Source organism: Penicillium longicatenatum (genome assembly GCF_028827895.1).
Source record: "Penicillium longicatenatum strain IBT 33135 chromosome Unknown contig_7_segment0_segment0, whole genome shotgun sequence".
Classification (NCBI taxonomy): Eukaryota; Fungi; Ascomycota; class Eurotiomycetes; order Eurotiales; family Aspergillaceae; genus Penicillium; species Penicillium longicatenatum.
Window position 1 is genome coordinate 2062828 of NW_026643124.1, and position 14148 is coordinate 2076975.

The following is a 14148-nucleotide window of genomic DNA, read 5'->3' on the forward strand; positions in this document are numbered from 1 at the left end:
TTATATAGGGCTGTTGGGACCTACTTAAAAAAGGACTTGTTCCGCCTGGAGCTCACTACATCCTTCGCTTTCTTATAATCTCATTTAATCTACTCTCTAATTTGGAAATATGTGCACCAAGTCCAACCCCGAGTGTGCCATGTATCTACCGCACGCAAATAGCACTTCTGGCAGATTACCTACAAGATCGCCTTCATCTGGTATTTCTGTTCTCATTGTCGGCGGGGGCGTCGCTGGCTTACTAGCTGGTCTGGAGTGTTGGCGCAAGGGCCATGACGTTCGAATTCTTGAAAGAAGTCCCTCGCGACTTTTATCAGGTAAACAAAATCACTTCGCGCTACAATTTTGAATCATTATCTCTTCTAATGCAGAACTTTGCAGGCGATGCGTTTACTATAGGCCCTAGCGCGATCCGTGCATTACAAAAGTGGCCAGAGATGGCCGAGGAAAACGAGCGTATATCATACGAGCCATGGATTTCATGGCACAAGATCACTGGGGAAATGATCTCAGGTCCGAAACCGTTCGAATTGAAGCTCTCCAAGCGTAATGAGGGAGACCAGATCACCCGAACCCCCAGGATATACAGACATAGTCGACCGAGAATGCACAAGATGCTGTCGGATCAGCTTGAGCGAATCGAAATCGCGGTGGAGTATGGCAAGCAAGTTGTCGATTACTACGAGGACAAAGCTTCCTCTACAGCCGGTGTTATTCTTACAAGTGGCGAGCGACTTGAAGCAGATGTGGTGATTGCTGCTGATGGGATCGGAAGCACTTCCTCTCGTATCACATTAGGCCATGAAGTCCGCGCCCGTCCTACAGGTTTTTCAATCTATCGAGCCTCCTGCCCCATTGATTCGGCTCATATGGACTGTATATTCGAGGAGAAATTTCCCATCTTAGAAAACGACAGGCCCTCTGCACAAATATGGATGGGGTTCGTTTCAGTCCCGATCTACCGTTGAGCAGAAAACTGATGACATTCCAGAGACAACGTGCATGCGATCTTCGGACGAAGCCATGATGAGATATCATGGTATCTCACATATCCGGTACAGCACAAGGCGCCTTGCGATTCTTGGCATAATCCAACTAACATCAAATTTCAGAATCAAGAACACAGCACGGAGTCATGGTCCAACCTGGTAGATCCAGAGACAGTCCTCCAAACCACATCCACGATCGAAGGCTGGCCCGAATACGCAAACCAATTGATCCAGGCAACGCCCAAAGACCAGATCCACGACTTCAAACTCATGTGGCGTGAACCTCAGCCCTGCTGGACTTCGTCCACTGGACGAGTAGTTCAAATCGGTGACACGGCTCACACATTTCTTCCGTCGTCTGGCAATGGGGCCACACAGGGAATGGAAGATGCTGTCTCGCTGGCAACATGTTTGCAGGTTGCAGGAAAAGATAACGTTCACTGGGCAACCCGTGTTCATAATAAGCTCAGGTTCGTCAACCACTCTTTACAGAGATACTGGGCAGGATTCTTAACAAAAGCTCTTCTCAGATTTGAACGCGTCGCCTGTATTCAGCTTCTAGGTGTGCTCAATCATGAGATGCGTCAACGCTCTTCCAATGCCAAAGCGTCACAGGCAAAGCCGATTGGCTTACTTGGCTCTTGGGTCTGGCAGCATGATCCGGAGCAATATGTGATCGAAAACTACAGCAAAGCACTCGCTAATCTGACTAGTGGGGACCTATTCCATAATACTAATATTCCCGCTGGCTATGCGTATCAACCGTGGACTATTGATGGAGTACTGAAGGCTATGGAGATGGGTGAGGAGATTGTACTCGATGGGGACTGGGATTGAGCATCGGTTCATCAAGTGCCTAGTACCGGAATCTCTTGTGATACATAGGATACAGTCATAAGGATAGAAATATCTCTTCCCAGCTTATCATCATTAGGCCATGTAGCTAGCAAATTATCTGTGTGCCTGAACTTCTATAGCGCCTTACCAGCAACCTCGCATCAGTCAACATCATCAAACCCGCTGAGCACGAGCCATAAATGCCGTCTTAGAGATACTTTTCCCATTCTTCACAAACACCAACGGCTGAGCAAGGACCTTGTACTCGATAGAATCGAATCCAGCTCCCTGGAACAACTCCCGCATACTCTCCTGAGAAAACCCATGGGTCTTGACCGTATGTGCCGCATCATTAAAGTCATGCTGATGTTTGTCGTGGCCATGGTCGTGACCATGGCCATGATCAGAGTCCGCAAAAAGATCAATAATAAAACACACACCACCCTTCTTCAGCCGCGCGCCCAGTTGCTGCAAAGCACGGTCTGGGTGCTCAAAATGGTGCAGCGCCATACTGACCGTCAACACATCCAAGTCCATGTACGGCGGAACAGTGAACTCGACCGGGACATCCTCGGCCAGAAGATCAGCTTTGTGGCTGATTGCTTTGTCTGTAAGCCCGAGGAGATTGGCATTGCGATTGAATTCTCCCACCATGTTTTCGGAAACGTCGACGCCGATGATTTGGGTTAAGAATGGAGCCAAGGTCTTTAAGAATCAGTTTCGTTTGTCAATTTTCATATGCAGCTTTTTTCAGTCAACATACCATTGAAATGTACCCTGGGCCACAGGCGTACTCGAGCATCCGGATCCCTTGGTGGTCGACGGTATCGGTCCATTGATCGCTGATCCAAAGTCTATTTGCCAGTGTCTGCTCGGAGAGCATTTTCATTGCGTCTGCGAATTCATTTTGGTAGGTTGTTGCCAGCTTGCTGTGTAGTTGTCAGCTTTTCATAGGCTTTGAGTCCAATGTTGGGTTGTCTTACTCGAAGTATTTCCGATTTGCCTCTGTGAATTCGGTCATAGTGGAGATAGTGGTCTTGCTCCAGGTATAATTAAGTATAATTGTGGGAATTTGTAGAAGGAGATAATCTTGGGAGCTTTTGAGTCCGTGATCGAGATGATGTTTAGGAATGAAGTTGTTCAGATCCATGGTTCGCAGTGCCTTCACTATATATACGTACTGGTTTGGAGCCTCGGAGACATTTCGGACACTTCCAATCGCCAGTAGAGTCATGCGCTAACCCTCGTTCATCTGTACAAGCTCGGAGACATGTCGAATTAAACTTCCATAGAATGTTTCCGACGTTTCAATCTATCGGAAATCAAAATTTATTCAAACCAGTGCCTGTACCTGTGAGCTTCTAAGGTTCTCCAGGGCTTGCAAGGTTCCAGAAGCTTTGCAGGGAGATCACGAGACAAGTCAACACTGATTCCTCGAAGCTTTGAAATAATCATGAAGCAGAACTGACCTTCAAGAAATATCTGATTATCAATGTTACATTTGAATATCAAGCAATGTTCATCTTATCGACACAGCTCTACACAGTAGTGCATAGTAAGCTCCTCACCGCCCGAAGCTGCGGCCAAAAAGACATCATCAACAGCTTCCGCCGCCCCATCCATCCAACATCCACTTAACGACCCTCTATCCTCCTGTGGTGCCATCCCCTCATCACAGCCCACGAATTCATCCCATCGGACCCTCCACATCTCCACCATGGAGTCCAAGATCCCCGACTTCCTTGCCGAACAGCAAGCAAACGGCACCCCCGAGACGCAAACCTACTTCCTGACCTTCGAAGAGTACTGGGAGCGAAAGCTATGGCATCAACTCACAGATTCTCTGGTGGAGTTCTTCCGCCTCCCAGAGAGTGCGCCCCAGCGTTTAGCCATCTTCAAGACCTTCGTGCTCAGCTTCGCCGATCGCATCAACCAACTCAAGTTCGTCGCGCTGGGCTTGATGGCATCGACAGAATGTGCTGGTAAGTGTTCCTAAGCAGGCTGTAGCAAGCTTTCTTCATGTTGAGCTTGTTGCGGTTGCCGCTGAACGAATTGCTTACCCGACGATAGATGACAAGGAACGACTGTCTTTCCTCACATCCCTCGCGGACAAGGTCGACAAGCCCGAATCACAAGACGCGTATGTGTATGCGCTCGCAGACGTCGCAAATGCCAAGCTACGACTACCAGATCTGGATGGGGCACAGACAGATCTCGCATCTTGCCAAAAGGTGCTTGATTCGTTCGACTCAGTCGAGACTGTTGTGCATGCGTCATTCTACAAAGTTAACGCCGACTATTATCACGTACGTGGACACTTGAACGAATCCAGCTCATTGATTTCCAAAAAGTAACGAGTCCCACTAACATCCATTCAGGCCAAGGAAGAATTCGCCTCCTTTTACAAGAACGCCCTCCTCTACCTTGCCTGCATCGACTTGGAAGAACTCCCCGAATCCGAGCGAGTCTCCCGCGCCTACAACCTCAGTGTCGCAGCACTAGTCTCCGACTCAATCTACAATTTCGGTGAACTTCTCTTGCACCCAATCCTCGATTCCTTGACCAAGACACCGCACAACTGGCTCCGCGATCTCCTCTTCGCTTTCAACCGTGGAGATCTGACTGCCTATGACGTCCTGGCGGGCAACATTAGCAAGAACAAGTTGCTCGAGTCACACCGGGTTTTCCTGTACCAGAAGATTTCTCTCGCGGCACTGACTGAGATGGTATTCCGACGTCCTCCGCATGACCGTTCCCTTGCTTTCTCGGCTATTGCTTCTGAGACGAAGGTACAACCTGATGAGATTGAGCATCTGGTTATGAAGGCTTTGTCGCTTGGTTTGCTCAAGGGTTCGATTGATCAGGTAGCGGGGGTTGCGAATATCCACTGGGTGCAGCCTAAGGTGTTGGATATGAAGCAGATTGATGGGATGCGGAATCGGTTGAAGGATTGGGATGCTGGTGTTAATCAACTTGGGCACTGGATTGAGGGTGTGGGTAAGGATGTTTGGGCTGCATAGACAGTTTACTGGTGAACAGCTATCTATAATGAATGAATAGGCTGGTTTTACTCCCAGTGACACGTTATGTTTTCATTTTTATTAGCACCAGATGATGTAGACACTGTATTGATTGTGGCTAGATTATATAGCAGAGGAATAACGACATTAGAACAAAGACGATCCCAGCAAGATACAGCCTATCAACCAAGCTGGCCACCAGACACACCACACCACGACTTGGGTCCACATACCCCAGACATCCCAACCAAACGCAGCTTGTGTCAAGACTGTCTCGACAGATACACCAGTGTACCAACAAACGCCGATGAGAACGGTAGGTGGGGAGAGGAGGTTAAGCAACACCAATCCCAAGCTTGAAAAGGCGTATCGTTTGGCTCCCACGCATTCCAGGCGGTTAATGAAGCTGAGTGGTGCGCAGAGAAGACCGATCATGAAAGAAAGGGAGAAATTGAGGGTTGCCAGCGTGGAAAGGGACAATCCCAAGAGTAACAGGGCAAATGACTTGATCAAAAGATACTGCTGTGGGACGAGGGGTGTGAATAGACCCAAGCCGTTACGGAGGAGGGCGGCTAGAAAGAGAGGAAAAACAATGTCCACTGCAACGACGACATAGGTAACGGTTGTGAAAAGCTTAAAAGCATGTCAGTAAAGAAAAAGATCGCGAGCAAGTTCGAAACGGCTTGTCACAGATGACTGACCTGATGGGGAAGAGTGTTAAACATCCAAAGCGGGACGAGACCAAGCAAGTGCAGACCAGTAACCAGGGTGAGAGGTAGGGCAAGCAGACGCTCCGCAATCGGTTGCCCACTGATCTCCGGTGCTGACGGGTCCTTGGAGCTAGGAGCATCGGAAGTCTTCTCAGTAGGCTTGGGGTTGGTGGATTTCTCGGCCTTATTATCCGGGTGATAGCCTGTTCGCATCCACAGGGCAATCGCCATGATGGTGAAGTTACCAGCAATAAGCATAGCACTGGGAAGATAAGTTCCAATGCTGACAAAACGATTGGATTGCATCAATAGGTAGAAGAAAAAGCTCTGATGCAGATGTTCCAGGAGATTGTTCAAGCTGCGACAGAGACTCTCGATAGTCCGCCCCAATGCCATTTCATCCTCCCAACCTTCGCCCTTGGGTTGCAAAGTGATGGCATCAATGTGGTATGGCATAAAGCTGCTGTGAGCTCCAGTGGCATACCCAAGACCCTGCTTGGTCATGCCGCGCAGCATAGTCTGCAAGCGCGCCTCATAGCTATCATTATGTTCCCACATCTCTTGCAGATTGGCACCAATTCCCATTTGGCCTCCTGCAATGGCCACTGCCGTGTTAAATAGGTCTAGATTTGGCAACTGGCCGTTGACGCCATCATAAACGATGTGTAGGTTTCTGAAACGGTGCTCGAATGGATACTCAATGACAAGTGCTCCTTGTAACGCGCCGCTCTTCAACGGGAGCGGGTGAACCGATGCCGGGTGAAGATCATGGTAGGCGTCAATCCATGCCTGCGTCCCAGATTTGCTGTCGGGGGTAAAAAGGAAGATAATATCCTTGGACCATAGTGACCACCCTATCAAACAAACTTGTCAATAGACTGTAAAGTGTATAAGTGCTTAATGTCTCAGGGTACGACTCACGCTTAAAGTATCTGGCCAAGGTCAAAGCCAAGGTAACACCATTCAAGTTCAACTCATCATCAGCCGTTTTCCATGCAGCAACTAATACGATCGCTTCCGTCGCATCGCCCCGAGGCGCATGGATAATGCCGTAGGTGTTCTCGCCCTGGTGGGTAATACCCGCGGAGGTGTACTCGTACTTCTGAGTCGCAACCTTCAAACCCGCAACCTGGAGGATCGACTGGATTTTGGCAGATATCCTTCCCATATATTAGTTATATGTTCATATCCAATGTGCTCGGATTATTCAACATACGCTGAAGTAAACTCCGCCTCATCTTGCCCGTTCTCGCTCTGTCCACCCTCATTGAGTAATACTTTCAGCTCTTGCTTGTAACCCCGGAAGATGTTTTGTTCACTTCCGGTGAAGTATGCATGGACTTGGCCCGGCAAGAGTGCATTCTCGGAGATGTAGGTATGGCGGGAGTATTCGTTCAAGGGAAGGAGAAGAAGCCAGGCTACGCCGACGAGGATGCAAATAAGCGATAACAGGGGAGGCAAGCGGACGAAGAGGAGTTGAGGATTGTTCCGCAAATTGCGGATCGCAGCTGGCATGGTGTATTAGCTTAGGGTCGGTCTTTGGTATAAATGGTGGGTTCTGATGTCGGGGAGGGTTGAGCGATTGAGGTTGGATTGAGATTGGCTCACTCACATTTCAGCGCCATTGAGTCCAGATCATTGAGAATATCCCAATATCCTTCCCATTCCGTAAGAAAGCGTACTCGGTTTGGGAGAGAAGGTGGAGACTATCATTGAAGCTCCAGCTGTTGTTTACGGGGAATTTACGCCCGGCGATAGTGACCAACCACGCAATTAGCAATATCATTATGTACAACATACTTCAGAGCCTCTACATACAGAATAGGTCTATGCAAATAATCCAACATGAAATTCGCTATGCTTTATTGGCGATGCTGAGATGATCCACGGATGCGTTTCCCTTCCTCATGAATGCCCATCCAGTTGCACCCCCATAATTAAAGTAGAAGAAAACGTAAAGAGCCATGGCAAAAAAGAAATATACACACGGAGGAAAAAATTAAATAGCCCAAGGCTGTCTTATGAGCCCAGGCGCTGCGTGGACCCCAAGTAGCTCAAGGGGGTTGCATTCCCATTGCCAGCGGTGTTGGCAGTTGGCAGGACCCCATATCGGCCATATGTCTTCTGGTCCACTGAGACATAGTGAGGCAGGCGGCCCAAGAGATTGAGCTTGCCCTCAATCCATCGCAGGATCTTCTCTGGGGGCACAAAGACCTTGAGGTATCCAAGGCCGACTAGTTGGGTCAGTAGATGCCTTGAAAAAAAATATTGGAGGGAGAAAACTTACAGAGATAGCCCACGAGAATTGCACAAAGATGTCCCAAAAAGCTCACATTGGACACAAGGATGGACAACACAACACATGCAAACAGAGGCGAGGTCCAGGTAGGAATCTTGTACGGGCCGAGGCTATAAAGAATCAGTAGGTGATAACCGTTAAGGGATCAAGAAACCACGAACCTGAAGTACGGGTGGGACTTGAATGTCCGAATGGCCTCAGAGCCCAAAAGCAAAAAGACCCAAACACTGCAGTATGCGGTTAGATTTGTATAAACCAATTAAAGAAAGTGCCATTCTCACCTTGAGCCAACAATCGGGGTATTCCAATGCAAAATCGCCTTCTCAACCAAAAGATAAATACCTGCGGGGAGAGTCGACAACGCTACCAAAGCCAGTCGTCAGTAAACGTATGTATCATCTCAATATCTCTCAGGGCTACCCACGTCCCAGGAAAAGGGCGACCGCAGTAAGGGTGCCATGTTCCGCCTCGAACCGCTCCAGGAGTGGTGTAAGAGCCAGAGTATTCAGTGCTGCGTGAAAAAATCCGGTGTGGATCAGAGGGTAGGTATTCAATCGGTACACTATAATAAAAAAAACATCAGCCGAATGCGCTGGATAGCCGAGTTCGAACCACGTGGATCAGGCGACCTACTCGTGCCCAGATTACACTCATCGGGAATCAGTGCTCCCCATTGCACTACACTCCAAACCGTCTGGAACTCTAAAAGCCAAAAGACAAGAATGACCAACAGTACCAGTCGCGTGAACAACGGCAACCGCACCAGGTATGATCGAACGCGCGACGGGTTGAAGGGGAGAGGTGGTAGAGCGGTTGGGGTCGCCATGATTCAATCAATTCCCACTAGATCGCAGCGAATGCAACAATGCTGAGTTATCTCCGATCGCAAAGGAGTATCAAGTCGGCCAGTTGGATCCGGGTAGCGTGATGTTCGTGGACTGGAATCGGCGGAGCGGAGGACCGAGGGGCGGAACAAGTTGGCTTTTGTTGCGGGACTTGCGACCACGTTTCAACAAGAATGTGAAGTTAGATTAGGGCCATACAACAACACGGCACGTTAGGAAAATCTGGGGGTGGTTAATTTGACACTCTTCGGGAAGCATTGGGCGTAGCCAGGGATAAACTCACGAGGCGCACGCGATCCCGGCTATGCAAGAACGCGACTTTCCGGAGAAAAGCCTGATACCGGACCACAACCTTGGAAAAAGCGATCAGCGTGATCGACTGCAAGCTGATAGAGATCCCCTAGAATATGGAGGTTATAACAGCGAGCACGTCTGGGATAAGGATACGAAAGACTCAGTAAAGAAAATCGGGAAAAGCGTAAGCCGATCCCCGCTAATCCCCGTTGGGAAGGAATTCACCTGGTTAGTCACGCATCGGACTATATGCCCTAGTGAACTGTAATAGTCCCAGAGTCTACTGCCATGTGTAGGATTGAAGGGGATAGTATCCACTGTCTTCTAATATCCTCATCTAATCCGAAGTCCCAGCGGTACAGAGGCACTAGGGTGTTTCCCTGCGGGTCTGCATTAAACAGCAAATGAACCATAAAGTGGAGCTAAATTGACTCTGGTATCTCATTTAAATGTTCAAGCCTTTGGTCTAAAGTGGGTACGTGGATATTGGACTACTTCCAGTTAGCGCCAGTATATATGAAGAGATGCGACTACTTCAACCACACTGGAGCCTCTGTAACCGCCAATCAAGCTACCTGTCAAATTTACAGGTGACGGTCAAACCACTGCACAGCCTGGCAGAAAGCCTGCTCTTTGGCCCACTTCTGCTTGGAGTCGCTCAGGTCGGCGCGGACAGCGAAGCCATGCTTGACACCACTGAACAAGTTGATCTGCCACTCCTGGCCAGTCTTGGTCAGTGTCTCCTCGGACTCGTGACGGAGCTGGGTGGTGAAGGCGGGGTCGATCTCTAATAAGCGGGTTATGGTTAGCTGCCATTTATTTCTCCCCCTTTGACCTCAGGATTCAGGTGATCAAACATACCGGCGGCAGCGATGGAAAGAGGTCCCTGAATGCCAGCGAGCTCCTCATGGGTGGTGCCAGTGGGGTGAGCGTGGTAGCCAACGTCGATCTGGCCGGGCTTCATGAAGCGAGTGACGTACTAGAGCAAGCGCAGAATTGTCAGTAGTGAATCGCACACAAGTATATCCTGGGTCAATGTAGAGACGAAAGTTTGTAACATACACGGGCACCGAAGCAGTAGCCAACAGCGGCGATTCTCTTCACACCGAGGGTCTCGCGCATGTACTTGATGGTCTTGGCCACAATGGGATCGGTGTGCTCGGGCTGGTGCTCCTTGAGCCACTCCATGATGTTGACGTTGCCGTTGTTCAGGTCATCGGGGCCGATCTGAGAACCGTTGAACAGGTCAGGGAAGATGGTGAGATAGCCATTGTTGGCAAACTCATCGACGAGAAGCTCGTTGTTGGGGAAGAAGCCGAAGACGTCGGACAGGTAGAGAATTGCTGTGTCGGACTTCTTGGCATTCTTGGGGGTACCAATGTAGGTCTTGACTAGAATTGAAGATTGCTGTTAGCTATTTAATCCCATATTGAGTGTATAAGGCTCTAGCTCAAACTAACCACCGTCAATGACCTTGAACTCGCCGGCGGAGGTGCCTTCGTGCTTGAAGCCGTTCACACAGCATGAAGAGGGAGGGTTGGAGGCCATGATGTTGATATGGTGTTATGAGGTGAGTTTGAAGTTGGAGGTATCACAGAGCAAGAGGAAAAATTCAAGTTGATTTCAAATGCAGGTCCTTACCGACTTATTCTACCCCTCTGTCATACCGGCCCCACTTGACCCGTTTTGCCCCTCATGCCATTATGAGCTTGAATCATGCAGTTGGTGGCAAGCCAAGCTTATCTAGGGTTGTGGTCTACTTATGCATATATTCTGTACTTGCTCTAATCCCTGTCTATGTACCTTGAAAAAAAAACAGGCAACTATGTAAGCTCACCCTTGGTGTCTCTGGCTTCACCTGTGAACGTCATCCAACTGCCGCTCGGTACTCGGCACGCTATCGGCGTTAGAGTTCAGTTATCTCCGCGTCGGCTAAATGCTAAATTCAAGAGAAAAGCAAGAGATCATCGTTTGGAGCTCAATTCGTTCAGCAAAATATAAGATTTTCATTATTTATTATGAGATATTGTCATTCATCCGAAAGCACCTGAGTAGGTCGATCGTCATCACCGTAATTACCACATTAATCCATGATTCATCATCCCGGCAAAAAGCAACATAAAACAAGCATCAGGGGTCCAAAGTTTTCGCACCCAAGTGCATCTCCACATGTGGATCATGTCCAGAGAACCCTTTATAACATGGGATGAAACACAACCGCAGAAATGTGACAGGGTATCAAGAACAGAAAGCAAAAGTGTAGCTCACTTCTTCATGGGAAGTGAAAAGTAACCTGCGAGGGCTGCTCCCGCTTCATAGCCCATGCTTTAAGCGTAATGAACAAAACCTCGAGAGCCATAATAAAGGCCGTGAATCCCATGCCTACTGTGAAAGTGAACATGGCATCCATTTCATAGTATTCCATGGATTCGATCACGTTCCGAGTCTATGCAATTGTTAGTAGCTTGTTCTGGAAATTTGCGGGTATCTTCTTGGACTTACGCTGAGCATGAAAATAAGACCTCCCGCCATCAAGCAGAATGAGGCAACGATCTCCGTTGGTGGGCGAGCGGGGAGATAGGATGTAGGAGGACGCAGGAATAGCAACACATAGGTCATGCCGCGGGCCAAGGCGAAACCAACGAGCATGTTGCCCCACTGCTTGTGCACCATAGTCGAGGTCATGCTAGTTTGATGGTGTGATCCCATCATCATACCGAGCAGCAAAATAATAAGTGCAGGCATCGGGTTGAGTGATACGCCTTGAGATCTGGGAAGCTGCCATCCCTCGTCACGAGTACCGTGAGTGGGTGACCGAAGGATGGTCATGTTGAGGGCTTCGCGAATGCGCTTAGACTCAAAAAGCATGCCCAACTAAAGAACCGATCACCGTTAGTCAATTAACTCAACAATGTAAGATAGAAGTAGGTCTTACCAGGCCACCTCCAAAGAACATGATCGAGATCGAAACATGCTCCAAGTCTGCCGGACCCCAGGCACCGCCCCAGCTGGAGAGATGCTCCAGGAACACATTCGACACGCCATAGAGGAAGATAACAAACGACTCCACAAATTCTCCCGATGGGACCTTGGCCTTCCATCGGTTAACAATCGGCGCCATGGGCTTCTTATTCCACGCCCAGCCCAGGTCGGCCCAGCAACCCATAAAGCGTCCCAGGGTGAGAATTCCATACCAGAAGAAGATTCCACCCTTAATGAAATGGGCCAAGCCATTAAAGATTTCCTTCTTTCTCATGATACCACCGTATGCCACCGCACCAGTCGCAATAGCAATGAATCCGAACGGAAGAATGATCCGGTCAATCACGTTGTATACAGTATTGCAGATCCGGAGCGCTCGGTTGGAAACCATCCCCGGCAGACGACTCGACAAGAACCGACCCGCCATGCTGCGGTGAAACCAGCCCCGGGCAGGGAGTTCCGCAGGCAAGGGATCTTCGGGCTTCTCGAAACTATCATAATCTTCAGGCGAGTCGCACGGAGATCCCGGGCTGTGAATGGACGAGGTAGGCTCCGTCCCCTGACCACTATCTCCAGACCAGCGGTATTCATGCAACGGGCCAGACGGGAATGAGCGCCCCTGGTGTGTGGGGATAGGCAGGAAAGTCGCACGCTCATATGAAGCCGAAGACGACTTGGATTCACCACGTCCGGCGTAGGCAAAGATGAGGGCTAAGACGGCCTGGGCACTGAACACCCAAGTACCGATCCAACCAATCTTGTGATGCGCATTATTCTCATAAAGATCGGGGGTCTGGTTATTATAGACGATACCGAGAAGGACTCCGAAGGCATTGAAAACCAGGAACAAGAATTGCGACGGAAGGGCAAATCGTGAACGCGCAATGCTGAGCATAACAGCTGTGGAAAGATCATTGTGAGTAAGCTCTCCATCTTCAGTTCTTTGGGATGCTATGCTTACCTGCAGGAAGAACGAAGCACCAACCCAGCACCATCAACGCGATATGCGCGATGATGGAGCTAGAGTGTTTCCCATAGGCAAAGTAGCTCATCGGGTCATTCGCACCAGATGCCGACGGAGTCGCTGTAGCTGTTGCTGTAGTCGCACTAGGATGCATACCCATTTCCATATCCATATTCATATCCATCTCGTCATCCCCGTGCGCAAGTGCAGTCGCAAGCGACGCGAGAAACACCACCGCGAAGGCGGCTCGAGTAGTGTTCCACATTCGGGATGAAGTCGCACAGCTTTTTTTCAACTTCTGTGAGGGTGCGCTATGGTTACAAGTGAAAAACTATGCTAGAGCTTCAACTGGCGCAAAGTAGTGAAGCTCTCGCAAATCGTGACGTAACGACACGGCCAACCCGAGAACGCACTCTTCTGGCTGAGGTGGAGCTTTTTTTTTTCCTGTTTCCTTTTCACGTGCTGCTTGAGATTACCGACAAGTAAGCTCTAGCTGTGCAACAAGCTAAGCTTGGTTGTGGAATGAGCAGTGGGTAGGTGGAAGCGGTAGGGCTGAAAATGAAGTATATCGAGTAGCGTGGGTGGGTGAGCCATATATAAAAGAGAGCTCTCTCTTTGAGCGGGGCAGGCTACAGGAATTAATGGGATCATAAGAACCGGAACCTGCACGGATTATGACTACAGAGTTGCCTAGGTGGGAATTTCTTTTTTTTTTCTAGACTCGCCGGCGCTGATTTCCAACGCTTTTCGGGGTTAAAGAACCGGCGCCGAGAGGTGCGTGGAAACAAGAGCTCTTCCTACTTCCGGCCCAGCTGCCGACCCATGATTCACTGCCCGAGTTGCCGCCTCTAGCTTCAAATGTGTCATGCTTCCTTTCTCCACGTAGAAACAGGGAAGCCCTAGAATCATGGAGTTTTCTATGTACATAGCTTTGGTCTCACACGATTCCTCGTGCTCATCGTACCCCTCATTTGGAGCTAAATGCAGCTTCACTTGACCAGCAAGGATCTGCGTGTGCATCTGGTTGTGTATTGTACAAAGGGGCGGATTTAAGAAAAAAAAAAATGGCTTGGCATTCACGAACTATGCAACAATTACCAATCAGAAAAAACCAATTCGGATGACTCGGATGGCTTCAAGGTCCACGAACCGTGACCTCATTTCCCGAAATCTAGAGCCAGGAAAAAGTGGAGCACTGTTTGCTGTGA

General features: G+C 49.2%; 7 protein-coding genes across 7 annotated transcripts; 2 read left to right on the forward strand and 5 right to left on the reverse strand.

The window, feature by feature from the left end:
- Positions 1–365: 365 nt before the first annotated feature.
- N7484_011030 (uncharacterized protein) lies at positions 366–1826 on the forward strand (the record flags this gene model as incomplete). Its single annotated transcript, XM_057121417.1, has 3 exons — positions 366–940; positions 992–1459; positions 1520–1826. The coding sequence occupies 3 exons, from the start codon at positions 366–368 to the stop codon at positions 1824–1826; spliced, it is 1350 nt and encodes a 449-aa protein (XP_056967171.1).
- A 174-nt stretch (positions 1827–2000) lies between these two features.
- On the reverse strand, positions 2001–2847 carry N7484_011031 (class I SAM-dependent methyltransferase; the record flags this gene model as incomplete). Its single annotated transcript, XM_057121418.1, has 3 exons — positions 2001–2531; positions 2590–2755; positions 2810–2847. 3 exons carry the CDS (start codon positions 2845–2847, stop codon positions 2001–2003), a joined length of 735 nt encoding a protein of 244 aa, XP_056967172.1.
- Positions 2848–3543: 696 nt separating this feature from the next.
- N7484_011032 (proteasome regulatory particle lid subunit RPN9) lies at positions 3544–4846 on the forward strand (the record flags this gene model as incomplete). The annotated part of the gene is made up of 3 exons (XM_057121419.1): positions 3544–3808; positions 3897–4132; positions 4205–4846. 3 exons carry the CDS (start codon positions 3544–3546, stop codon positions 4844–4846), a joined length of 1143 nt encoding a protein of 380 aa, XP_056967173.1.
- A 147-nt stretch (positions 4847–4993) lies between these two features.
- On the reverse strand, positions 4994–7181 carry N7484_011033 (GPI-anchored transamidase subunit GAA1; the record flags this gene model as incomplete). The annotated part of the gene is made up of 5 exons (XM_057121420.1): positions 4994–5479; positions 5548–6410; positions 6478–6716; positions 6773–7064; positions 7169–7181. The coding sequence occupies 5 exons, from the start codon at positions 7179–7181 to the stop codon at positions 4994–4996; spliced, it is 1893 nt and encodes a 630-aa protein (XP_056967174.1).
- Positions 7182–7575: 394 nt separating this feature from the next.
- On the reverse strand, positions 7576–8681 carry rbd2 (rhomboid protease family protein RBD2; the record flags this gene model as incomplete). The annotated part of the gene is made up of 6 exons (XM_057121421.1): positions 7576–7790; positions 7844–7965; positions 8017–8082; positions 8137–8218; positions 8280–8417; positions 8489–8681. The coding sequence occupies 6 exons, from the start codon at positions 8679–8681 to the stop codon at positions 7576–7578; spliced, it is 816 nt and encodes a 271-aa protein (XP_056967175.1).
- An 897-nt stretch (positions 8682–9578) lies between these two features.
- On the reverse strand, positions 9579–10542 carry N7484_011035 (dienelactone hydrolase family protein; the record flags this gene model as incomplete). Its single annotated transcript, XM_057121422.1, has 4 exons — positions 9579–9781; positions 9856–9973; positions 10057–10385; positions 10455–10542. 4 exons carry the CDS (start codon positions 10540–10542, stop codon positions 9579–9581), a joined length of 738 nt encoding a protein of 245 aa, XP_056967176.1.
- Positions 10543–11266: 724 nt separating this feature from the next.
- On the reverse strand, positions 11267–13205 carry N7484_011036 (Ytp1 family protein; the record flags this gene model as incomplete). The annotated part of the gene is made up of 4 exons (XM_057121423.1): positions 11267–11440; positions 11497–11868; positions 11930–12876; positions 12938–13205. The coding sequence occupies 4 exons, from the start codon at positions 13203–13205 to the stop codon at positions 11267–11269; spliced, it is 1761 nt and encodes a 586-aa protein (XP_056967177.1).
- Between the last annotated feature and the right edge of the window lie 943 nt (positions 13206–14148).